Consider the following 27549-nt stretch of genomic DNA (forward strand, 5'->3'; position numbering starts at 1 on the left):
ACATATCCATCAAGCTGACTGTTTTGCCTACGTAGCCACTAGTTCCATCGTTCTCAAACTGTAGGGCTAGACACACGTGGGGGGCTTGAAACATTGTCAGGGGGGCTCAGGGTGAGATATGGGACAAGAATTTATTTTCTGTCCTATATAATCTATGGAACTATGGCTGAATAACTGATATACCAATGTTTTTCCTAGATCTCTAACTTTGATATGAGCCAACAAGGCTCCTGGTGCTCAAAGGGTAGCTTCAGCTGCCACTGTTCAAGTTGGTCCAGTGGATACCCCAATCTGAAGTCTTTGTCTCAGGAAAGGTAAAATATCCTTCCCTAGTCTAACAAGCAATCAGACCAGTCCCAGGATGAACTTTACAGCATAAATTAGTGACCTTGCCAAAAAGCCATCCAGTACATTCCAAAAACTAACATTTTATGAGCCTGGCAGTGCAACTGCTTCATGGGTAGAATTCCTTTCCAGTTCTTACTGTAAATAAAACTCACCGCTTAAAGGAGAACTTAACCCCCTGTACCAAAAGATTACCCTAAAATGCAGAGCAGTGGAGCTTCAGGGCACCATCTTCCACTGCTTTGTATTCTTTCAGCATGCTCAGTTGGGACAAGTCAAGAATCGGCTTCAACTGCGCATGCACAAATCGGCGTTGAGTCCCGAAGGAATACTAATTGGCGGAAGATGGTGCCCTGGATCTCCGCTGCCCTGTTTTGCATTTTAGGGTCAGATTTTTTAAAGGTTTTTTTTATTTTTTATTAATGAAGTGTGGGGGGGGGGCAATGCCAAGCAGTTATGGGGGCTTTTTTGGTATGTGGGTTTAGTTTTCCTTTAAAGGTAGAGGTCAATTTAAATGACCGTTTAGCATGCTGTAGATATATTTATCTGTCTGCTCCATATAAAATATGTTTGACAGCAGCTCCAATCACAGTTTTTCTAACTGCATTGTGTTACAGACCTGTCGCTAAAAGAAATCTTTTGACTGCAGCTCAGATCACATAACTTTCTAAAGGCAACACCACACAGCTAAGGGCTACATTAAAAAAAAAAATCTGACAATCAAAGCTGCAAAGGTCTGGTTAGACAGGCAGATTCCGTGACACAACACAGATAGAAGACAATGTGTTCCAAGTTGCAGCCAAAACAGCAGAGTCCCCTCTCACTACCAGTGATTTTGAGCAGCACTGCTACAGGGAATAGAAGAGTGAATCGGACAATAAAAAGGCAGATTCAGGCAGAAGGAACCCGCATGTGCAGTAGGCTTTGATGTTTAGAATATCCGCACGCTACTTATGTTAACTAGCATTGTTGAGAGGGGTCGGCGACCCCCTGCCTGGGGAACTTAAACCAGGACCTGCCATTCAGCAGAGCAGTATATTTAGAGATGAATACCTTGCAATCAAATTGGAAATACATGTACATTTGAAATCTGCATTGATTTACATTGTTTAGTGAATGGAAGGCAATTTTGTGAAGATGGAAGCCCTTTAAAAATGTAGCTGACAAAAAAAAAAAAAAGATTCTTACCACTGGAGTGTGAATAGTTAACAGTGGAGATTAAATAGAAGAGTAAATCAATGTTGTGTAAGGCTGGAATGTGCATGATTCACCTTTCTCAGGCTGCCTCCTAGCAACTCATACAAGCGCCTGCAAAATCAGCCCATTCATGTGTCTCCTACAGGCTGAGCTCACAGAGCAGCAAAGGGAGTGGGAATCCGTTTATAGTTTCTGTATCCAGATAGCTCCCATGCCAGCAACAACAACCAACTGCAATATGTGGACGGTTTAGTTTATTTCCAGGGATGTGGGTTCTATCTATGCACATATTCGTATTTTCTATATACTTGCAAAAGTATTAAACTGTATACAACACTCTATTAAGACACTGCATAAGCCAATTGGTGACAGACACCCAGAAGCCCTAAAGGGGGTTTTCACCTTCCAAACTCTTATTCAGATGAGTTGTTTTCAGATTGTACCCCAGAAAAATACTTTTTTTCAGTACATTTTTTACAGTTTTTCCAAAATCTAAGTTGAAAGTTGAATGTGTCTCTGGTGTTTCAGTGTTACAATTTTGCAACATTGAGTTGATCCATTTCTCAGCAGCATCTCTGGAGTATTAGCAACTATTGTATCAATTCTAACAGCTGCCTGTAATGAAACCCAGAGATTCTGCTTAGCAGGGACACAGATAAGAAATGTATCAACTAAAAATGGTCACACAGAAAATATAAAGTAATTGGAAAAAGTCTTTATTTCTAAACTATGAAACCAACTGAACTTAAAAAAAGTGTTGGAAGGTGAACAAGCCCTTTAATCCAATATGTCTCCAGAAGCCTGACATCATTGCTTGTACCTAAGCCCTGCATACAATAGGTGCCAATTGCTCTGTCCAGCATCTATCTTTATTTTTGTACCTCTCAGTCAGTTATGACCATTTCCTGTAGGGGAAGGAAGAGACACCCTCAGCCCTCATTACAGCCTGGAATCAGCAGAGAGAGGATCTGCAGCTCCAATATCATGGTTTTAGGAGGTAAAATGTTTTTCTTCATAGAGTATATAAAATATCCTTTTAACACTGTTTTATCCACAGTTTAAGTAATATCAAAGATAGCATATAAGCCGTCTCAACTCACAGACTATAGGATGGGTTACCATGAGCATCTTAGAAAGCAAAATAGCCATTCCCAGTAAATCCCTAAAAATTGAGTCTGCACCAGAGCTTAGGGTCACATCTAGGAGGACTGGGCCCACAGTTTAGAGACCAGTGAATGTAAACGCCGTGCCCAAACTCACAATGCCCTCAAACCTGACCATACCCACAGGCTCTGCCCCACCTTCAAGTCTCTTGGGACCAATGACTGGAGTGTCCCATCCACCCTGATAGGGATACGCGTGCCTTGAAATATAACGGTTACATGAATTACTACATTCCCAACCCTGCAAAAAAAAAAAACAAAAAAAACCCCTAACTGCAATATTTTGGCATTTAGTCCCAATGAAGAAATAGCAGCAACTACATCTATTCATCAGACGCAAGGAATCTATGTGGGACCCACCCTTTGAGCAATGCTTAACGAATGGCATATTATTGTGTCTGTAGCCTCATTTATTATTTAAAGGACATCAAGCAGCAAAGCAATAAGTGGCGCTCTGGACAGCAGTCTTTACTTAAATCAGCAAAAACAGTGAATGCTGGACTAGGAGGCCTGATGGCTCAGATTCGACTGTTAAAGGGCTGGTTCACCTTTAAGTTAACGTTTAGTATGTTATAGAATGGCCAATGCTAAGCAACTTCAATTGGTTTTCATTATTTATTTTTTATAGTTATTTGCCTTTTTCTTCTGACTCTTTGCAGCTTTCAAATGGGCGTCGCCGACTCCCTTCTAAAAAACAAATGCTCTGTAAGGCTACAGATGTATTGGTATTGTTACTTGATATTCCTGAACTTTCTAAAAACAAGAGAAAGCAGTAAAACCCCACATTACCTTTCTAAAATTAATTGAGATCAGGTTATATAAGTGCTTAGGGCTATTATAAACATATGCTTAGTTCTCAATCAATTTAGCACCAACATACAATTAATGGTATTTCAATCAATTGTGTTAATACAAATAATTATGATTAAAGTGCTTAAGTGCTAGAAATTAGGTGCTGTGACTTTCAATAAAATGTATCCACACACAATTGATGAATAATCTTAAAAGTTCATGGTTCTTATATGAATTAAATAAGGTGCTAGTGCTGTAGTTATAATTTTAAAGCGAGTTCATGGTATCAAACAATTAGAATTTCTATTCAGGCCCTCTCCTATTTATATTCCAGTCTCTTATTCAAATCAATGCATGGTTGCTAGGGGAAATTGCACCCTAGCAAATAAATTGCTTAAAATGCAAATTGAAGAGCTTCTGAATAAAAAGCTAAATGACTCAAAAACCACAAATAATAAAAAATGAATATCACGCTCTACATCATACTAAAAGTTATCTCAATTAGAATTGATACAATAGTTATCTCGCGAACCACCCCTTTAAAAAAGGCTGCTATCTAGAGTGCTGCTCTTTTCTTTGATGCCGGATATTCTTGCAGAAGGGGGGCTGTACCCAGACAGAATCTACTGTTGTGCATAAGGAGATTGTCAAAGGGTCTTGAACAGCCTCACTTTGATTGAAAGGCCATTTTAGGGTGAAGTCACACAGATCAACTAGTAGCAGCTACAAAATAATGATAATTAGCTTTACTAAGACACTGTGTGTGTGTTTAAGAGCAGTGGAACATGTTAAGATTTGTTGCATGCGATTTTTTAGACGCGGCAGCGAGCGACAAATCTCCTGAAAATGCCACTCCATTGCCAAAGTTGCCTCTGGAGGAAACTTCAGGTGATTTAGAGATGAGATGCTGTAAGTTGTGAGTGCTTGATACCCCCTGCTTCAACACTTGAGCGCACACACTACTACTACGCACACACTACTACTACGCACACACTACTACTACACACACAACCAACACTACTACTACTCACACACACACTACTACACACACACACACTACACCACTACAACTACTACAACACACCACTACTACACACACACACACCACTACTACACACACCACTACTACACAAACACACCACTACTACTGCACACACACACACACACACCACTACTGCTACTGCACACACACACGTCTATACAACTATATGGCTAAGGAGCTGTGTAAAACAGGTAATCAGGAGACCAGTTATTTTACATGAAAAAGATTTAATGGTCCCAAATATCTATTCAACAACTCAGCATACACTCAGGGTGGACAATGATAAAAAAAAAAAAAAAATCATAAAAATCATGACACAAAATGACCACATCTAGAATTCCACTCAATCTTTAATTAAGGAGGGGCGGGGAATTTCCCCTCACAATCCTCAAAGAAATCTGCAGTTTAAAGGGCACGGGAAAGACATTAAAAAAAGGCATTTTTTTTTCCAACTATTACAATGGGCCCATGTTTCTGTGGATTTTAAAACGTGTTGTGGCAATGACAGGTTTGTGATGTGTAAATAGTAAAGGCAGAGAACATCCACCAAAGTGAAGTGCTGGCATCCTTTGTAGCTGCAGAAAATCCTTGTTTTTTCTATCATTACAATATTTTCTTTTAAACATGTTTCTGATTGGAGCAACTGACCAGCCAATCCAGAGTTCAATTACAAACTCTTGCCCTGTTGGTTTTTTTTGTTTTGTTTTTTTAAACTTTTCCTTCCCTGAGAAAAGGGCAAAATGTGGCCTCAGTGGGAGAGTACTAGGCGTAAGTCTCTTCTTGCAACAATATACTTCCCTCTCCTCGTGCTCCTATGAATTGGCACTTGATGAGCAGAAATCTATATGTTGGTGTTGGTTTGTGTCAGACGTGCTCGCAGGACTGTGTGCCTGTTACGGATTTGCTACTCCTGTGGGAAAGCAGTTTTCATTTGGAGGGAGCTGTCATAACCAATGCTGGTATTAAGACCCAAGTCTTGCTTTCTTTGTGAGTGGCAATCTCTCTTCTTTCTCCTCTTCATCATCGTCATCATCTTCCTCATCATCATCTGGATAATCCACAAGTCCTACAAGACCTCCCTGAAAACATTAAGCGGCAAATGAAACATTACGACTATTTATCGGCATGCATTATATAGATTGTGCAGCTCACTATCAAAAACACACAATTTCCAGCACCTAACCAATATAGTTTGACTGAAATCTGTAGTCACTTAACAAAACCACCCACACACATATAACCTTCCCTGGCAATTATTGAATTAAACGTATAGAATATATTATTCAGAATAACTGGAAACTGAGGCTATCAGGATAAGGGGTCTTTTTGTAACTTTGTGTTTTACACAAGCATACTGTATTCCACAGATTAAAAAACACCATGATAACTCCTAAGCAACCTTATGCCGAGTGTGTAATGTAACTCCCTCTCTCACCATTGTAAAGTGATGAATTCTGGGACTTGAAGTCCCTCTGCTTTCCATAGTACCATGGAGAACTAGGCTTGCTCTTATTTTTATTACCTGGCCTCCCAAGTCTCCTATCTACACTGTTATTTTTGCCTCAACCCTACAATACCAATACAATTCTACCTGCTGCAATCCTTAAAAACATGGACGGCTCAATCAATTATTCCTACAGAAATATGGATGACAGGAGCAGGCTAGCAGATACCGTTAGAAACCCATACAGAGCATGGTCTGCAGTGTTACAACCTGTGGGTCACCAACTACCTCTGCTCTCCCTATACTACCTTATGGGAAAACTCCCCCCTTCTACTCCTTAACAAAATCCCTGATAATTCAGTCTGACCAATGTTGGCTGTTAACAAGTTGCCATTACTTGTCTGCAGTGCACAATTGCCCACTTTCCAGGAATTAGGAGAGAGGATAGAGATTTTCATTTTAGACATGCCTTCAAGCCTAATTCCAAACCATCACCCCAACCCTGGTCTCTTGAGATCTGGAGGAAACATTTCACCTGCCCATAACTAGGAAGCTTTTGCCTAGGATTTATGGGAAATATACATTTCTCTCAGGGCCAATTTTTTCCACATGGTCTGGTCTTCTTGTCCCATAAACAAATTCTAGTCTGAGGTGATGAATTCCCTAGAGGACCCAGCAGTCTGCCTATCTCTGTAACTAATTTGAGTCTGTCTATGGGGTAATGCCATTTGCTACATTACTTGTTAAAGCCTCTAGTGTTCAGCAATACTGAATTGTAAGAACTAATTTACTCACTAGTACTGTGTTAAAGCTCACACTAAATGCACATGCTAATTTGGAACTTTATTACATTACCTTGGTAGTTATAGCTGCTGCTTGAGGTGTGCTTTTAGAAACTGAGCCTGGAGATCCTGGAGAGCCCGGTGATCCTGGTGAACCAGGAGATCCAGGAAGGCCACTCGCTGACGATTGGCTGGTGAGGTTGGTCTTTGTTGCTCCAGAAAAGGAGAGCTTAAAACTTGGACTCTGGCGTCCAGTCAAGTTGGCCTTAAGAAGCACCTCTTTCTCTTCACTTTCTTTGACTAAAAATCAATGTAAGTGCTGATCAGTGGTCTACAGCAAAATGTAACAGTTATGCACACAAATATACACTCCCCAAAAAACAAATAGTTCCAAAATATGGTGCTGAGGGGAATAATTGTATGGAAAGCAAAGAAAAGTAAAGTTCAAAAGGACTGTCAAAACAGTTCTTGCAGTCTCTCATCGTGAGCCCATATCCAGATGGACTGGTTACACTTCTGCCTACTATACAAACTATAAGCTAAGTGCAGGGTGAAATACATGCATAAAACTTGCAAACAAATAATCAGAGCTGAATTACTAATACTACAACAGAACTATATAGTATTTATAAAGTACCAACAAATTCCACAGAACCTATTTTCAAGTATTGTTCAAGATTTGTGTGGTTGGCCAATGGCATACAGGTCTTGGGCAACATGGAACAGAGAATATTCAAAATCCCATGGCACATTCAGTCAGATCAACGTTGCTATCCCCATTGTGACCAAAATAGAACCGAATATCCATCTGTTCAGACACATCACAACTTGCCTGTGTGTGAACAGCACAAGTTGTCTTCTTACAAATTTGCAGTTACTGCTAACTTGTACAAAGGGTAAAATATATCTGTAATTAAAAAAATGTTATGCACTCGCAATGGCAAACTACTCATTCAAAATGGCAGAGTAATGCTTCCAAATAAAAGCAAGTGCTTTTAGGACTAGTGATTTATCAGGCAATACTCCCATAGTATTTTACTGATATTTATGAACCCTTAAAGGAGAAGGAAAGCTCCAAGACAGTTTATTGCCAACAGATTAGCCACAATAATGCAAGCTAGAATGCTATATTTATTCTGCAGAATGCTTTACCATACCTTAGTAAACAGCTCTAGACACTGTCTCCATTTGTTTAGAATAGAATAGGCATATAAACTTGGTGTGACATCACTTCCTGCCTGAGTCTCTCCCTGCTCACTTACAGCTCTGAGCTCAGATTACAGCAGGGGTGGGAGGAGGGAGGGGGAGAGGAGCAAACTGAGCATGCTCAAGGCCTGCCCTGGAGGTTTATGTTGAAAACAGGAAGTCTTGATACAGAAGCCCATGTGTACACAATAAAAGGAAAGAAATGTTGTGTTTCTTTTGACAGAAGATTCAGAGCAGCTTTATTTTGAGGGTTAACTGGTGTATTTATATAGACCTTTCTGATAAAGCTTTCTTTATTATAGCCTTTCCTTCTTCTTTAAGACCAGGGTTGAACCAAACAATTGCAGAAACGCCTGTACTCAATGGCACCCAATGACACAAAATACACTAGGAAGGAGGGGAAGGAGGAGCTCAGGTATAATGGAGCACTGAGGTCCACTTCGGATACATCTCTTATTGTTTTGTGCACCAAATACAATTTTCATGTGCAATTCTGCCTATCATTTGTGTTAAAGGGGTGGTTCCCCTTTAAGTTAAGTGTTAGTGTGTTATAGAATGGCCAATTCGTATCAATATTTAAATTGGTCTTCATTATTTATTTTTTATACTTTTTTAATTATTTGCCTTTTTCTTCTGATTCTTTCCAGTTCATTTGGCTTACACCTAAGTATTTGTAAGTAATTGATGGTTGAGATCAAATACAGATCCAGATACCTACATTTCTTTCTTTCCATAAATTTGCTAATGGGGTCCATCAGATCTTCACTGTTCTTGATTTTTTCAGAAGGAAGCACCACTGGTTCCCCATCTTCAAGATCATCCTCGTCATTGTTAAACCACATTTCCTCCTCATCTTCTATAGATCGGGCATCTCTACGAAATCTGTGGTTTCTGAGGATGGATCTCATACTGCAGAGGAATTAACCACAATAATTTACTACCAACAAAAATCTGCAAAACATTACTGGCTACGGGCAGTTTGTGTGTTATGTTAGCATCAGTGCAACTGTATAATAGCTAATAATAAATCTTTGAAATGCAAAGAAGAATTCCCCCCGCATGGATAAAATAGGATTTCAGCAAGTACTGGTAGAAAAATGCAGGCAGTGTTCTTCAATGCTTAAGAATTAGTGATGTGCAACCTGTTCTGGCACACAGAAACTACCAATGTGTCTTGCAATTCTCAAAACATACCTATCAAGTTTGGGGTTGTCTTGCCTCTCTCTCTGCTGGTCGTAGCGTAATTTAAGGCCTTTGAAAGTCTGCACATATTCAACATCCTCTAATGCTTTCCAGTAGTTCTCAATTACATGAGCGGTCAGTGATTTAATATCTTCCTGTTGGAAATGAAGTACAGAACATTTAATGCACTTCCTTTCTAGTTTACAAATTCGGTAAGAGAAATGAAAATAAATTTTACTCGGGGGTCTGTAACACTCACCACTCTAATATATTCAAAGATCTCTAAAATGGCAGAGTTCATAAGGTTGTACCGAGAACCATTATTAAGAAACGCTTTCACGACAGGTTCAAACAAAAAACTCTTCACTATGTATCGGTTATAGAATTCATCTTTCAGACCTACTATCTTCCTCATAAATCTCAATGCACCTGTAAAGACACAATTAGCTTAGATAATGGAATCTCATAGTTGCAGCTTAATTATAATTATTTTTTTATATAATCTAAACCACATTGATTAAATCGTCCTCTTAGGAGCTGGTCCACTTAGTAAAATCAATGTCACCCCTCTACCACCTTCCATGGAGTCTGTCGAGTATCCAATTTCCCATTACCACAGAATTAGTATAGTAACACATGATTTGGTATGAAGAAAGGAACTCCTTTCCAAACACAAGTAAAAAAGTGCAAATCCTCTGGTGGAAGGGGTTCTTTATTTTTTAAAGCGCACTCCTTTCCTAAATTGATATCAACATAAATGCACTCAAAGATCTCCACTGAACTAGACCTGACTAGAGAAAGACTGATATGCAGACCATATTTCCTTCATGTATATCCATCATGTGTTACCTCTTTTTTAAATTTAGAATAAATATTGCCAGATGTTTTTTCACTGGCATGTTTTAGAATAAGAGACTGCTATGCTAGCATATTATAGAAAAGCACACTACACTTGTACAACAAGTCAAGTTGCATGACCTAAGATTAACCTCATTCAGAAGGAAATCCTGAATTTCTGTATGGGGGAAATTAGTGTTGCTGGTTTAAAACCGAAAGGACTGTGTAGTACAGCAAATGCAAAGTCTCTGCTAGATCAAGTGTTCTCCTTAGGCGCTTTTGCAGAGCAAATCACCTGGCAGTTTTTCTTAAAGAAGCTGGCCAGACTTTCCTTTACATCGAGTCATACTTGAATCTACACTCACATCAATTGCATTTATCAATTGACATTAATTATCTTTGAGGAAACTACTAGTTCACGCTTAAAATACTCCCTGTTTAAATAACTGCTACTTCCTCATAACTGTCCTCAGACTCTCACACTGTTCTCCAGTATCCATCCCATATGCAAACCTGGTTTCCATAGTCTCATAATAAATTAAAACCCCATTCTGTAACCTACAGTATAAAGCCAAATCAGTATTTTCATTAGATAAATAAGACGGGGGGGGGGGGGATCATGGTAAAGTAACCCCTAAAAGAATGTATATTTAAAAAAGGAGTAAATCTATACATTACTACTCAAACTCAGAATTCTGTGCTGTTGACAGGGATGGCAGGTGGAGGATTTCACTTGATTTCCTTAAGTAGCTTAGCTCCTAAGTATCTGACATTAGTGATATTTACATGTTTCTATGAAAATCCACAGGAATATATCAGTACTACCAAAACAGAATGGTTATACAAACTTCCCCCAAAGCTGCTGTTATGAAAGAAGAAAGCCTTAAGAGCTCTTCTGCTTCCTTCGTCACACTCTACTGTGGGCAGTGTAATCCTCTACAGGCTAGAGAACAAATAAATAACAGCACTTCGGGGCCTACTGCTTCCAGTTAAAGGAACAGCAACACCAAATAATTCAAGTGTTTTTAAAGGGGAACTAATGAAAATGTAATATAAGCTTCATTATACTGAAATACGAAACTTTGTAAATACAATCAAATAAATATTATGCATTGTATATGAAATAATCAAGTTTATCTTCACTATTCCTCTTAGCATCTGTTTTTCTTCATTCAGCAGTTGGGTGTCAGATATTCATTGACAGATAGATCCAATATATCTTATAGGTGGCCTCCTTTCCTAGCAGATGAATTTGAGCTCACTCAAATAACTGATTCTAGTACAAACAAAATAACTGCCTTTTGCACAAATCCTGCATGTAGAGAGACATAATGTCTGATGATTTTAATAGATTGAGCTCTAATACATCTTCTAGGCGCCCCCTATAGAATATATTGGATCAAACTGTCAATGATTATCTGACACCCAACTCCTGCATAAAGACAGAATGAAGAGAAACAGATGATGAGAGAGGAATAGTGAAGATAAACTTGATTATTTCCAAAACAGTAGAGAATTTTTAATTGACTGTATTAACAAAGTTTCTTATTTCAGTATGCTGAAACTATTACATTTTAATTTTTGCGGTTGTTCCCCTTTAAGTAATGAAAGTGTAATGTACTGCACTGTTGGCTTACACTTGTACAAGTGGAGTGTTTGCTTTAGAAACATTACTATCGTTTATATAAATAAGTAGTGTTTTAAAGGAATGATGTACTGTTGCCCTACTGGTGTCCAACTGGTGTCTTTGCTTCTGATACACTATTATAGTTTATATAAACAAGCTGCTGTGTAGCCATGGGGGCAGCCATGCAATGCTTAAAAAGGAGAAAAGGCACAGGTTGCACAGCAGATAACAGATAAGCTCTATGATATACAATGAGATTCTACAGAGCTTATCTACTTTGTATCCTGTGCTTCAATGGCTGCCCCCATGACTACACAGCAGCTTGTTTATATAAACTATAATAGTGTATCAGAAGCAAAGACACCAGTTGGACACCAACCAGTAGGGCAATAGTACATCATTCCTTTAAAACACTTTCATTTTTAGATGTTACGGTTCCTTTAAGCACGATTGATGCAACCAGCTATGCAATTGTTAAGTAACAAGTTTCTATGGATTTTCATGGGAACCCGCCAGTATAATTTTAAAGAAAAGAATTCTTGAACTCACGTGGCTAAGTACTATCTTGCTTATATTATGACACTGCTATTAAAAAAAAAAAAGATATAAATAACCAATACTTTGCTGATCTTATAAGTTTGTGTTTAGTATACATATTGATTTTGATACAGAACCAATTTCATTAATGTGCTGAACTTTATCAACAAAGCATGTAAAAAATAAAAAAAAAAATAAAGAAAAAAATCTTACATAGACCAAGGAAGGAATGCACAGATGACATGAGAACAAGCACCCGGCGCAGAATGTCCTTGTTTATGATGTAATTTTTTATGTGGTAGGTGTGGTGCTCAACGCAAAATGTGAGCAGTTCTAAAATAAGAGCCAACAGCTGAGCAGTCTGGAAATCATCTAGATAAAACATGTTACAATATTACATCACAGCTCATCATAACACACATACATTTCATGTACAAGGCCATCCTAAAAACATACTTATTTAGCCATTAATTCTTCAGCTAAGGGGTACAGGGGGTGTGTGTGTACACATATATAGTGCCTTTTTTTTCTTCCCAGTTCAATACATAGAACTACATTTGATATTCCAAAAATCAGTTCTGTAGTATACTTTTTAAACAACCTAAGTTTCTTTGAATTCGATTATCTTTAAGGGGAACAATCACGAAAATAAAAGTTTAATATAAGCTTCAGCATGCTGAAATAAGAAACTTTCTAAATACAAACAATTAAACTTTCTGTACTGTTTCTGAAATAATCAAGTTTATCTTCTCTATTCCTCTCTCAACATCTGTTTCTCTTCATTCTCTCTTCATGTCTTCATGCAGCAGTTGGGTGTCAGATAATCAATGACAGTTAGATCCAATATATATTATAGGGGCTCCTTTTGCCTAGAAGATGTATTAGAGCTCACTCTCAATCCTTTCTCTCTACATGCAGGGTTTGTGCAAAAGGCAGTTATTTTGTTTATTTTGTTTTGTTTTTACTAGAATCAGTTATTTGAGTGAGCTTGAATACATCTGCTAGAAAAGGAAGCCCCCCCCCTATAAGATATATTGGATCTAACTGTCAATGAAAATCTGACACCCAACTGCTGCATGAAGACAGAAAAAAAAGAGAGGGATAGTGAACATAAACTTGATTATTTCAGAAACTATGCAGAATATTTAATTGATCCTATTTAGTTTCTTATTTCATTATGATGAATCTCATATTAAATTGTCGTTTTCCCCTTTAAGTAAAAAGATAGACTACGAGAAGCTAGTTTATGTTTTCCAACAGTAAATACATTAAAAAACTGACAGACTCTTTCCTAAGAATTGCAGCATTTGTTATGAAGCTCGGATCCTTCCCTGCTGTGCACCCCTGCCATGTGTAATAGCATACAAACACTACCAATGCGAGTATTATAAAAGTGTCAGCATTACTTTAAAATACATGTCACCTATCATAGCAAGTGATATATTACAGGCTACTGCCACATATCTAACCTTTGCTGGGCTTTTCCTCCGTGGTGTTAGCCAGTAATGGAGCAGTGAGAACATGCATGCAATGCTTGTAGAAGAAACCCAAAAATTCGGTCTTCTCTGTTTTCTAGAAAGTATGTGTAGTATTTATAGAATTAATACATCACATTTGTAGAGAAAAATAAATAAATAATGCACAGCAGAAAAAGCATCATACTAAGGAACTCATAAAAGATCATGTGTAAGTCAAAAAATTGCTAATTATATGTATTATACATATGGGTTTCTACAGGGCATAGTTCACAAAGTTTTGGGATGGGAATACGTTACATTACATGAGCCGAATTTAATGTGCGAAGGGAGGCTTAAATGCAATATGCAATGTCTGTAATACAGACAAGCAAAAGAGAACACTATAGAATAGAGGAAGATCAGATAAAGACGTGTGAAGCAAAGTGAGCATCCTAGAGGTTAGAACAAAGAACTAGAGAAATTCAAATCAAAGTGAGAGGTTTAATATAGAGAAGTTTAGGGATGCACCAAATCCACTTTTTTGGATTCGGCCGAACCCCCGAATCCTTGGCGAAAGATTCGGCCGAATACCGAACCAAATCCTAATTTGCATATGCAAATTAAGGGTGGGAAGGGGAAACATTTTTACGTCCTAGTTTTGTGACAAAAAGTCATGCAATTTACACATGCAAATTAGGACCGGGATTCAGTTCGGCCTGGCAGAAGGATTCGGCCGAATCCGAATCCTACTGAAAAAGGACAAATCCTGCCTGAATCCCGAACCAAATCCTGGATTCAGTGCATCCCTAGTAAAGTTATTCAAACTGCATTAGTACAACTAATAATAGTTACAATGGGGCTCATTTGTAAAAACAGGCAACATTAGCAACTGGCCAGCAACCTATAGCATTCAATCAAATGTTTGCTTCCATTGTTCTGCCTAAAGCTAATCAATGATTGGTTGCTTTGGGTTACTGTTTGTTGTTGATAAATGAGCCCAACTATGTTGTTGCTTCAGGAAGCCAACTTTTAGAGGCTGTGTTGTATTTTAAGCTGTACAGTGGATATACTAGCTTGCTCTGCCAAAGATAATAAATCAATAAATTGCCATAAATGGTACAACAGCATGGTACACTGTGCAAGAGAGGTATATCACAGAATGAGGTTGTAGCAGTAACCACAGCCAGATGGTATTTCTTACATTGGTGGTTGCTAGCATGTTTTCAGGATCAACCAAAGTGCGGAGAAGTCCTGTGAGTTGCACGGCACCACCTAGCTCTGGGTCCGTATCACAGATCATGTGTTCAATGATAAGATTAATCAGCAATATGTCCTAAGAAACAAAAGTAAAATATCAGCTGATTTAGCTCCATATTCAAATTAACTTTGTATCTGTGACAGTCAATGTAATTAATTAAACTGAATTAACAAAATGTAACATACCTTCATATGTAATAAAAGGCACGAAGTTTGCCAGGAGCAGTAACCTATAGCAACAAATAAGATGTTTGCTTTTAAACAGATGACCTGTAAATGCTACCTGCTGATTGGTTGCTATGGGTTACTGCTCCTGGGCAAAATTAGTGCCTTTTATGACATAACCTCCATAGTGTCCATAACTGAAAGTATAAAACACTAAAAGAGGAAACAGTTTTCGGATTTATTACATTTGCACTTCAGTAGAATTTTTTTTTTTTTTTTCAGTATGTAGTTCTGTGTAATGGTGTGGTGGTTCAGTTATTGAAACTCTTAAAAGGGAAAAAAAAATTTTTTCAAAATGAATCAGTTAATAGTGCAGCTCCAGCAGAATTCTGCACTGAAATCCATTTCTCAAAAGAGCAAACAGATTTTTTTTATATTCAATTTTAAAATCGGACATGGGGCCAGACATATTGTCAATTTCCCAGCTGCCCCGTCATGTGACTTGTGCTCTGATAAACTTCAATCACTCTTTACTCCTCCCTTTTCCCTCCAGCAGCCTAACAAAAGAACAATGGGAAGGTAACCAGATAACAGCTCCCTAACACAAGATAACAGCTGCCTGGTAGATCTAAGAACAACACTCAATAGTGAAAACCCATGTCCCACTGAGACACATTTAGTTACATTGAGAAGGAAAAACAGCAGCCTGCCAGAAAGCATTTCTCTTCTAAAGTGCAGGCACAAGTCACATGACCAGGGGCAGCTAGGAAATTGACAAAATGTCTAGCCCCATGTCAGATTTCAAAATTGAATATAAAAAAATCTGTTTGCTCTTTTGAGAAATGGATTTCAGTGCAGAATTCTGCTGGAGTAGCACTATTAACTGATGCGTTTTGAAAAAAACATGTTTTCCGATGACAGGATCTCTTTACGCTGGCCATAGATGCAAAGATCCGATCGTACGAATAGAGGATTTGTACGATTTTCTGACCATTTGTGGAGAATCATGACATTTTTCGCCCCATGGAGATCGGTCGTTTGGTCGATCAGACACGTTAAAAGATTTCTGTCGGCTGCTGATAATATCTCTGCATGTATTGCCGATCGTACGATATTCAGTGGGAGACTGTCACTACATTTTGTCTGATAAAGGAACAGTAATGTCAAAAAATAAAAGTGTTTTAAAGTAATGAAAACATAATGCAGTGTTGCCCTGCACTGGTAAAACTGCTGTGTTTGCTTAAGAAACACTACTATTGTTTATATAAATAAGCTGCTGTGTAGCAATGGGGGCAGCCATTCAAAGGAGAAAAGGCTCAGGTTACACAGCAGATCGCAAATAAGCTGTCTGTCTGTCTAATGGTGTTATCTTTTATCCATTACTTATCCTGTGCCATATAGCCATTTTTCAATTTCCACCATTGCTCCCCAGCAGCTTGTTTATATGAACAATAGTAGTGTTTCTGAAGCAAACAGATCAGTTTTACCAAGGCAGGGCAACAGTACATGATATTTTTATTGCTTTAAAACACTTACATTTTTACGTGTTACTGTTCCTTTAAACTAACTAAACAGCACATGGTATATAGATATAGATTGGGATTATTGGCCCACCATAAAGATACAAATAATTGGACAAAATGTAACATTTCATTGGTATGTGTATGGCCATCTTAACTATGATTCACACACATTTAGTTAACATATCAAGCAAAGTAAAGCTTTAAAACATTGATATTTTTTAGAGAACTAAAGCACAAGAGCAGTAGGTTTTTTTAGTGTCAGCATCACTTTAAAGCTTTGGTAAGAAAAATACCTAGTTCAGACATAAAACTAAGATAATGGCAAGGTAGAAGACACTAATTCAGTGGAGCAGATTACCAAGCTTCTCTGTCCAGTTAAACGATTGCACCTCCTGCATTTTCTGTAATTGATTTCTCCGGCTTGCTGCCAAATGTTTTTTTTTCTTCCACAAGTGGGTTTTTGACAAAAATTTTAAATTCAACAGGGTTTTTTTTCATTGTGCTCCCCCTGTGTTAAACATGCTGTGTATATTGGGGGGGTAGTGTTGCCTGCATCACATACTGGTTATATGGGGCAAACAAAAATAAAACACCTTTCACAGTTACCCCAAATTCAAGATCTAAACAGCTTTGACCTTTTGTGAGAAGAATAAGGGATAATTTTTCCTTGGCCACCCCCAAAAGAGACATTAATAGCCCAATACCAAGATAATAATACAACACCAAATAATTCAAGTGAAGTCAAAACTTCATAACCGATTTCTTCTTGATTAGCAATTTTTCAACTAGCTTATTTACCACCTGCAAGTAATAAATTACTGATAAAGTCGGATACTTACATCATCGTTCTGCTGTGCCTCTTGCATTACAAACTCTCGCACCATAGATGGATTATACTCTACCAAGTAGGAGAAGATGTCAGTGGCAGCACTTCGAACCTGTGGATCATCCATGCCCTGTTTGTTTAAACAATAGGGACAATCTTAGATCGCTGTATTAATTAATGTTAGATATAGGCTAGCATGTCCATAATGATACTAAATATGGTGAACCTCTTTACAAAAGATAAAACACCGACTTTTTCAGACATAAAATGAGCAAATAAAGCACAAAAATTGTGGGATGTTTCCCTAACATTAAGTCTGATAAAATGATATGATTTAACAGTGGAGAAGGAAGGAAGAAGGTAAACACGAGCACTATAGCCCAAAAGATTATGTGCAGAGGCTACAGTGAGTAGTAGTAAGTTCCTGAGATGTATTAACATCAAACTTGTGGAAGAGTTTTACTTTCACAAGACTGATACGACAGCCTGTAATGTAAAGCAAAGCATTGCTACTTACCAGAATTACTTCCAATGCTGGAAGGATGCCCATGTTTGACAAAGTCTTAAAGAAAGCATCTCTATTTTGGGGTTGTAGCGTCTGAGAGAATGCACAGAATTCCTTCAGGAAATTAACCTGAAATTAGGGTAAAAATACATTTCAAAATAAATTCTGGTTCATTGTCTTAATCATTTTCTACAATTTTTTTCAGGTTTAACTAACTAGCAAAGAATGTTGTTTCAATTTTTGTTCAGCTCCTTGTGCCTTTTAAGCATCACAGGAGTCAGGTTGTTGCAATTCATTTCAATGGCAGGCAGCCTGAGTGGTGAGAAGAGTTTCTCTGCCATTAGAACAAATGCGTGGTGTGCAGTGGTCCATATACTTACCAGCTCTTGCCTCTTCTCATCATCTGTGGCCTCATCTGTGAGGTGTGCAAATAACTCTGTTAGAAATTTCTCGTCTTCCTAGAAAAGGAGACAGCAAGAACAGTAATTTTAATTTACAGATTGATTCAATTACAAGATTTCCCGTTAGACTGAATATTTGGTGAATTATGTATATATATATATATATATATATATATATATATATATATATATATATATATATATATATATATATATATATACACATACATATACATATATATATACATATACATATATATCTATATCACAGCAGAGCAAGGCTTACCAGATAGTTTTGGACTTGGCTGAGCTGCTTGTAGCTAGTAACACAGCAAACGAGATAGTAGCCATACACATATGCAAAGAAGCCTCATACAAAAGTACAGATGAGAGTAAATGCACTGAAAAGGCATTAAAAGTATTTTAACAACTAATTCAATTAATACTTACCTTAAATTCCTTTTCCCATCACAAACATACTGGTGTGCAGCCAACTTAAGTGCTGGGTAACAGCCAGGAACGTTATGTACCAGTGAATTACCCTAAAAGATGCACTAAACCCAAAAATAGAATTGATACAAACTTACTCTAAGTTCTTTTGCACGTATTTTCTATTTTTATTGATTTCTGAGATATTTGCTAAAACCAGGTTTTTTGGCTCAACTGGGAGTCAGCAACCAGAGGGTTGCCCGAATGCAGCAAAGTACATAGAACATGCCTACTACATAGTTAATAATATTGCAGAAATCCTTTAAAATAGAAAATATATGCAAATCTCATATGCTCAAAGAACTAAATCAATTATTTTTTTGGGTTAAGATCCCCTTTAACACGAGGGCTAAGACAAGGGTGCACAATCAATTAATTTAACCGTTTCTGTTATTCTGCCACAGATAATATCATAGAAGGTAGACTTTTTAAGCTATGCAAGCATAAGACATATTAATGATTACAGTTTTGTATAACACAACTCCGTATCCTCTGCAAGAAGACTTGCCCTTTGGGCACATTAATAATCCAACCTCTCCTACACATTTCCACAGAAAGTGTTGATAAGATTACAAATAGGACAGCATAAAACAACTTCTTCTTTTAAACAGAACATAACAAAATAGTCACATTCCCTTTACTGATACACGTCACTGTATCTCTGCATATTATACAGATTCAAGTGTAACGGAGTACTACAATGACATTATTCATTATTTTTCACCACTGGAATTGAAAATGTGCAGATGGCATACAAAGGTAATGACTTATGTATTGCAAACCACACTCTAAATACATTCCCATGTTTTGTTTGGGTGAAGTACCATGAAAAGGGTTGGCTTAAATTTCAAGTAAAATTAGTCATGCTGTATTCTTATAGCTCAAATATATTAAGAGTGTATATGGGTCCAGTAACGTTTACAATGCAAGGCTTGCGGCAAAGGTAGTGCTTTGTAATAGAGTAACATTATCTCTGGGCTAGCCTTGCATGGTAACATTTTAGCCTGTTAAAGGGGTTGTTCACCTTCCAAACACGTTTTTCAGTTCAGTTGTTTTCAGATTGTTCCCCAGAAATAAAGACTTTTTTCAATTACTTTCCATTATTTTTTTCCACATTTCCAACATTTAGTTGATACATTTCTCAGCAGAATCTCTGAAGTATTAGCAACTATTGTATCAATTCTAACAGCTGCCTGTAATGAAAACCCAGAGATTCTGCTCAGCAGGGACACAGATAAGAAATGTATCAACTAAATGTATCAATTTAGAACAGTTTACAGTGTTGGCGACCCCCCCTCCCAGAGCTGCTTTAGTAGTTGAAAAATTACACTTCACACTTCAATATTGGATAAACTGTGACAAATAGAAAGTCGTTATTTCTGGTGATCTATCTGAAAACAACTGGTTGTTTGAAGATGAACAACCCCTTTAAGTTCTTTTATTTCCATTCTAATAGTCTTGCAGAGCTTGTTGGCAAGCACATCTTTAACCTGTTTCAATTCAGAAACATTTCCTGGTGAGCTGCTAATTTATCAACACTGGCCAAACTTGCACTTGGGCTGAAACCTATTGCAACCAATGCCGTGTGTTGACCCAAAACAAATAATACTGGTAATTTTAAAGATTTTACAAAATTTCAAAAAGTCAAGGAGCTGCGCTTCTCGTCAGTATCTTATATCCAACATAGGATACCCAGCAAAAACAACAAATTCCAGAGGTTTTTAGAATATTTTGACATCACAAATGCATCACAAAAATGCATATTCTCCAACTATGTGGTGCATAGACACTCCGAACTATGAATAGCACATATGAATTTTACACTTGAATTGTAAGCCGCTAAAGGGGGAAGGGGGCTGCAATTAGATTGTGACCATAAACTTCATACAAATACAAGAGGTCCTCTGCACTCACAGATAATCAATATGTAAAATACATTTAAGAAATGGTTCAGTGTAAAAATAAAAACTGGGTAAATAGATAGTCTGTGCAAAATAAAAAATGTTTCTAATATAGTTAGGCAAAAATGTAATGTATAAAGACTGGAGTGACTGAATGTCTAACATAACAGAACACTACTTTTCAGCTCTCTTAGTTTCCACTGACTGGTTACCCTGGTGACCAAGCAGTAACTTGGTGGGGGGCATATGGGCAATAACTGTTGCTTTTGAATCTAAACGGCATGTGGAGGATCATTGCAAACTCATTGAACAGTAATGTCCCATGTGGCCCCTCCTTCAAGTCGCTGACTAACTCAGAGTTAGAGAGCTGCAAATCAGGAAATTGGGTTCTGTTCTGTTAGACACCCAGTCACTCCAGCCTTTATACATTACATTTTTAGCTAACTAACTATATTAGAATTTTTTTTTTTATTTTGCACAGCAATGCTGCCAGTATTGCTGGCAAGCCTCTACTGCCAGCCACAATGCAATATTTAGAAGAGCTTTAATGTAATTAAGAGTGAAAACATGCTGAAAGTTGTTGTCCAACAACACTTGCAATCAGGGTCAGACTGGGGGCCCGGGGCCCACTGTTGTTCCCGCCGGGTTCCCCAGCCAACCAGCCCCCGCCACTGCGCGTGCAGCTTGTATTTGCCACGACCTGCAGCAAGAAGATTAGCACAGGGAACAGGACTGGGCCAGTGGGGCCCACAAGAGCCGGGGGCCCACAAGGTCTTTTCCCGGTGCCCCGCCAGCCCTGCTTCCAACACTGTTTCTCCATTCTGTTGTGTTCAGATAGTTCTCCAGCAATGAAGACTTTTTAAAATTACTTTTACTTTTCTATTTGTGATTGTTTTTCTAATTTTGAAGTTTAAAGAATATTTTTTCATCTTCTTGTGCCTTTCTGAAGCAGCTCAGGGTGGGGGGGTCACTGTTCTAAATTGATATATAAGTTGATCCATTTTGTATCTTAGGCCCTGCTAACTAGAATCCCTGAGTTTCATTAAAGGCAGGAGTCATATTTGATACAATAGTTGCTAATATGTCACAGATGCTGATGAGAAATTTATCAACTAATGTAGCAAATTGTAACAGTTCAGAATATGTACCTGGGTTACTGAGCTGCCAAACTCCAGAGACAGGAACATTAAACGTACATTTTCGAAAATCTGTCAAAATTAAAATATTGACAGCAGCTGGAAAAAAGTCTTTATTTCTGGTGTACTATCTGATAATTGAATTGAAAAAAAGGTGTATGGAAGGTGAACAATCCCTTTAACAAAAACTTCCCTGTTTAAGAAACCTTGTGTTATGACTGAGAAAATGAATAACCTACCTGTAACATACCAACAATCTCCACTTTGTTAAAAAATATGAAGGAGTGAAGAGTTGACAACATGTTTTCTTCAAACACAGAGGGGGTAGGCAAAACCACATCTTGAATATACTGAACTCTGTAGGTCTGATGAATTTTTTGTTTTAGTTCTGGGTCTGATATAGGAATCACTTCTTTAAACTTAGCTGTTTTTGTCAGAAATTCACGATGCTTCCGTTGTGTTGGTAAAGAAGGGTCATACTCCAGGCACCCAATTACGTCCATTATACAGTCCTCCGAAAACATGACCTCGAAGAGTGCAGTTCGATTTAACAGAAAGATACCCTTGATGATTTCATACAAGTGATGTAGTCCTTCCATATTTTCCAGATCTTCACACACATGGAAAAACTCCAAGAGTTTTTTAATGTAACCATCATTTTCAAGGGCTACGGCAAGTTTTTCTCGACGAAGTGGAGATGGTAAAGAAGAAGCCACAACTTCGGCAATTTCTTCTAGTCGACTTAATTCACATGATGGTAATTCCAAGCCAGGAGAGGACATGTCATCAAAACGTTCTTCCTCAGATTCGTCCACTAGGTCCTGAGTGATATCCACAGAAGGGTCTTTCCCTTGAACCTTAATTCAGAAAGAGAAACACTGAAGGAATTCTGACAGAGATTACATTCACTGGTCAGCTAAACTATGATTCCTACAAAATTAAAGTTTCGTGTGTTTAAATAAAGTAATTACTTCACTGGTGGAAGTACACCAAACGATTCATGTAAAGTCTGGAAACATGTAAACTTTGCTAAACCAATAGGGGCATACCATAAAAATAATTTGAGCCCCAAAGAAACCATACATTATGCTATTATGTTTTATGTTTACCATTGAAGGCATATAACTTATCTTTTCATTGGCGCACTAAATGTACATACAGGTATGGGATGTTATCTGGAAACCAGTTATCCAGAAAGCTCCGAATTATGGAATGGCGGTGTCCAATAGACACCATTTTATCGAAATAAATCCAAATTTTAAAAATGATTTCCTTTTTCTCTTTAATAAAAAAACAATAGCTTGTACTTGATCCAAGCTAAGATATAATTAATCCTTACTGGAAGTAAAACCAGCCTATTGGGTTTATTTAATATTTAAAGTATTGTCTATTAGACGTCAGGTATGAAGATGTAAATTACAGAAAGATCCGTTATCCTGAAGCCCCTATTCTGGATAGCAGGTACCATACCTGTACATGGTTTTCTTTTCAAAATTCAGAGTTTATTGGTGACCAATCAGAATTGTGAACCAGGTTAATTTGGGTTAAAGGGGATGTGCAAATTAAAATTAATGTTATTATGCTGTAAATAATATTAATCTGAGGCAACCTGCCGCAAGTTTTCATTTTATGAGAAGCAAGCACAGCCTATCAATCCAAAAGTTGTGGTCAGACATGGGGGCTATAATGAACTCCTACCTGGCATGACATATATTTTACACACAGATATACCATAACAACTATTCCTTCAGTTTTCTATACATGTTGAATTCTGCAGAAAGATTTAATGGGCCTTTAATGTACTTAAGAAAAAATACTCACCTGACATATTTTCTCCCAAATTTCATCACATCCAGCTTTTTCCTGAAAACTAAGAGCCAGATCATAATTTTCTGCTTCTGACCACACAATTAAAGTGTCCTGCAAGTAAACAGATAATTCTGGTTATGCTTAAAAACATGGAAAATCATAGCACTCTTGCAAGATTTTATAGCCTTTGTTTAAGCATGAATAAAAGTTATTTTCTTTACATCTTATGGCATTTACCAAATTACAGATAAAAGTCATAAGTAATAATAAAAAAAACCCACAGTGGACATAGGTCATGCTCACAAAGGTGTCTAAATATCAGCACTAGTCCATCTTATGAAAATATATTATTTTTAGACACTTATTTAGAAAATAAGAGAATTTAAGACTCGGTAAGAAAACATCAAATGTAATTTTTTCTGGTGATTAAAGGGATACTAAACCCAACCGTAAATCTGTCCCTCTATAAAAGCTGACAAATAAGTACCAAATAACACATGGAAAACAATTAACCAGTGATAATGACCAAAAACTTAAATTATAGATACAAGAGAAACACAAATGAGAAAGTCGATTCCCAGCATTGTCAGCCATCTTGTTCTTATGTTACCTACAGAGATTATTGTGTCCCACTGACTAACAAGGACAGAGTTGTTCAGTGCTGGGAAACTGTGCACAAAGCTTCTAACAACATTTGCAAGAACAACGAACATGGAGCCAGTTTTACACAGATCTTCTTGGATAAGCTGGAAAATCATTTAGCTTTTTAATGCAGCCACAGGGCCTGGAGAGCTGAGTAAAGTTTATTGAGCAATATTGCTTTAAGAATACATCCCTGATGTTGCTGGACTATAAATCCCTGTATGACTTAAACTTTATAATGTGCTGAGATTTGTAGTCCAGCAACAGCTATGTAATGTGTGGTTCAGCAGTATAGTAGCTTTTATTTTCCTTTAAATAATAAAGTTATTTGAATTTGAAAGGGCAAATGTATTTATACACTGAAAAAAATCTATAAATATTTATAGACAGAATTCAAAATTGCTCAATTGGTGACAAAGAAATATCTTGCCACATAATGACTTACCTGCTGTTTCTGGTAAGCTGTGTTAGTATTAATTTTTGATTCCAAAAGAAGTGAGCCTGGTGAAAAAAAGTTATGAAAAGTGATAATTAGGCCAAATATTTTTGTAAAGGTATGGGACATATTGTCCAGAATGCTAAGGAATTGAAAGTGTCAAAGTAAGTGAATGGCATTGCTGGTATTTGCAGCATTTCAAACGAGATTTCAGATCAAAACCTGAATAAACATTATGCCTGATAAATACCACATGTCCCGATTCAAGAGTGCTAGCAGGATGATCTGTCTTTACACATGGGCATTTTTCTATGCATTTGAGTGCACTAAGCATACACGCTAACCATTCCTTTTTATTCTGCCTGGCTGAATACATGGCCTTTTAGATCTACATTTTAGTTCAGCTGCATTTCATGGAGTAATCTTAAATGCAACACACTGAATTTCACCCACATTAAGAACATATACAAATAGAGAAATACATTTTGAACTTAACAAAATGCATTATTTTAATTCATTAGGTTATAAACACAACATATGTGTTCATATGCATTTCAGTTGAATGGTGTGAATAAGCTAAAACTAAAAACAATAACCATATACCATACATTACATAAAAATAAGCAAGAATGTTAAGAATAGTCTGTTATAAAAATGTGTATATGTTGCAAGTGATTCCCCTTAGTACGTGTGCTCTTGCCTTTAGGGCTCTGGTTGTTTCTTGTACCTGCAAGCGCTGCTACTTATGCAATAAGAGTGAAACATGTGCAGAGGTTGTACATTTGGAAAACCATAAGCACACCTCTTAAAAGTGGAAAAAGTCAATTGATGATGTGCCCGACGGTGTGGAATTCACCAATTTAGGAGGCACAAAGAGATGTGCTCACCAGAGTTAGGTGCCAGGGGTGTGAGATATGCAATTTGGGGGGAAGAAAACATGGTGATTTGAATCTAGTGTATCCCTTTTTATGAGCCTTAAGCTGGCCAGACACTTACTGACAAAATCACACAGACTGAATTTCGGTATTTTTATGTTGGCTGGACAATGCCGATCGGGCAGGTTTGAAAATCTCATGTGCCAATTCACCTTGTGAGCCACCATTCAGTATACATCACATGTACAGGAGCTGTTTGTATGGCCCATGAGCCAATAGACAGGATAGCAACAAGTATCAGATAATGTGCAGTCACCTTTAGTTTCTCTGCAGGCCAGGACTGGCTAGCTATGGGTTTTGGCTGTAAGTTGCCACATACAGTGACTTATTATTGCACTGGTGGGCCTCTGTGTACCTGAAATACCAGGGCCTAGTTTGGCTCCCAGCCTGGAGTTGTTTGTCAGCACAAGGAGTATGAGAATAGACAATATAAATGCAATGTACATAGTAGGCAGCTCCAACCTGCAGCCTCCAGCACCTGTTCAACTTCCAGACAGCAACAACATCATTGGATGTGGGAGCAGCAGCTGAACAAGTCCCGGAGGGCGGCAGGCTGGGAACGTCTTGCTGTTTACTGTGTGTGTGTGTGAGAGAGAATGGATAGTTACCGTCACTCTCGGCCCTCACTAGGAGGGACATGCCCTTGAGCCTCTCCACATAACCCGAGGACACATGCCCCGTGCCCCGGTCATCCCACTGACGGTCTTCATTCAGGGTATAGACCTTCACCCTCCGCCGAGTGTCCGTCATCCTGTCGCCTCTATCCTCGCGGAGGCCGGATCCCCGGGCTTTCCTGACACCCGTGCCCCGCTGAATAGGGCCCGATCCTCGGGCTTTCCTATCGCCGCTTCTTCGATGAACACGAGCTAAGCCTCGCCCTTTCCTGACACCCGGAAACCAAGAAGGGCCCACACTACGGCCTCTCCTGACACCTGTAACCCTCTGAGAAAGTCCCGGTCTTTGGATTTTCCTTACTCTCTTACCCAGGCGAAAAAAGCCCGATCGTCGGGCTTTCCTAACACGGTTACCCCGGTCCGTAGGACCCAGCCCCCGGCCCCTTCTCAGCCCCGTCGCTGCTCCGTGCGTCCCAGCGAGCTCCGTATTCACAGGGCCTACTCCTCCCCGTGCGGCCAGGTCCTCTCGCTCTCCCGCCTCCAGGCCGAGTCTCCCCGGGATAACCCGCGATCTGACCTATGAACCTTCCACACTGGGCCCAGACCCCGCTCTTTCCAAAGCCAGTCGCCGCTCTAAGCGGAGCTCACAGATCTGCCCCGTCGCTCATGTTGTTAAATTGTTACCGAGCGAAATCTCACATCCAAGGTCTCAGACAGTCTATACGCGCCGAGCAGCCCTCATGCCCCGCGGGCGACACGGCGAACAATAGCCCCAGGGCCTCCTCACGGCCGGCACCAATAGAGAGGAGGAGTCCGGGCCTCGGGGTTCCACACGTTTCCGTGTCCCGCCGTGTCCCGCCGCGTCCCTCCCGCTCGCTCTCCGCTGACTGCCGGTGTCCCCGCCCTCTGTGTCCGCGCCTGGCCCAGTGTGTGTCAGTCAGAGCGGCGCCGCCAGCTCCTCCGCCATGTTTTCTCCTCCCTCTCTCAGTCAGTCACCCCGGGGGTCACACACCCCTCACAATAGGGGTACGCACGCACGCACTGAGAAGCCGGCCGTGTTTGTGGGCAGAATACCGGCTACCCCCAAGGAAAACAGCGGCAACGGGAACTTATTTAGACTCCAGGGGTGTCGCTGTTTTCCGAAGTCCATCGTGGCAGCCCTTCTATTCCAACTTCTAAACAAATCATTTAATAATACAAATCAGTCGCTTCATCAGTTTGCTTTTATCTTATCGTAATATTCATAGAAATGTAAATATTCAGGGAAACGATGAGCTCCTAACCGCCTCATGGCTTCTG

The 27549-nt window shown here is 38.6% G+C and overlaps 1 protein-coding gene across 2 annotated transcripts; it reads right to left on the reverse strand.

The window, feature by feature from the left end:
* Positions 1-4871: 4871 nt before the first annotated feature.
* On the reverse strand, positions 4872-27349 carry ppp4r3a.L (protein phosphatase 4 regulatory subunit 3A L homeolog). 2 transcript variants are annotated; one of them, XM_018230425.2, is made up of 15 exons: positions 26245-27347; positions 24711-24766; positions 23636-23734; positions 22054-22671; positions 18268-18345; positions 17900-18016; positions 17396-17512; positions 14813-14944; positions 13624-13726; positions 12368-12526; positions 9413-9582; positions 9166-9308; positions 8690-8880; positions 6839-7065; positions 4872-5618 (listed from the first exon to the last, which is right to left on the reverse strand). In XM_018230425.2, the coding sequence occupies exons 1-15, from the start codon at positions 26384-26386 to the stop codon at positions 5502-5504; spliced, it is 2469 nt and encodes an 822-aa protein (XP_018085914.1). In that variant the 5' UTR covers positions 26387-27347; the 3' UTR covers positions 4872-5501. The 2 variants fall into 2 exon arrangements, with proteins under 2 accessions (XP_018085914.1, XP_018085915.1); XM_018230426.2 differs by lacking the exon at positions 12368-12526 and having other exon boundaries at positions 26245-27349.
* Between the last annotated feature and the right edge of the window lie 200 nt (positions 27350-27549).

The sequence above is a fragment of the Xenopus laevis genome, chromosome 8L (genome assembly GCF_017654675.1).
Source record: "Xenopus laevis strain J_2021 chromosome 8L, Xenopus_laevis_v10.1, whole genome shotgun sequence".
Lineage (NCBI taxonomy): Eukaryota > Metazoa > Chordata > Amphibia > Anura > Pipidae > Xenopus > Xenopus laevis.

Coding starts and splice junctions, on each gene's coding strand:
- ppp4r3a.L (XM_018230425.2), bottom strand. CDS start 26,386: ATGACGGACACTCGGCGGAGGGTGAAGGTCTATACCCTGAATGAAGAC. Junction 18,346..22,053: donor AGATTGTTGGTATGTTACAG/GTAGGTTATTCA, acceptor CTCCTTTTCTAG/GAAGACGAGAAATTTCTAAC. Junction 5,619..6,838: donor CAGCAGCTATAACTACCAAG/GTAATGTAATAA, acceptor TAATGTTTTCAG/GGAGGTCTTGTAGGACTTGT.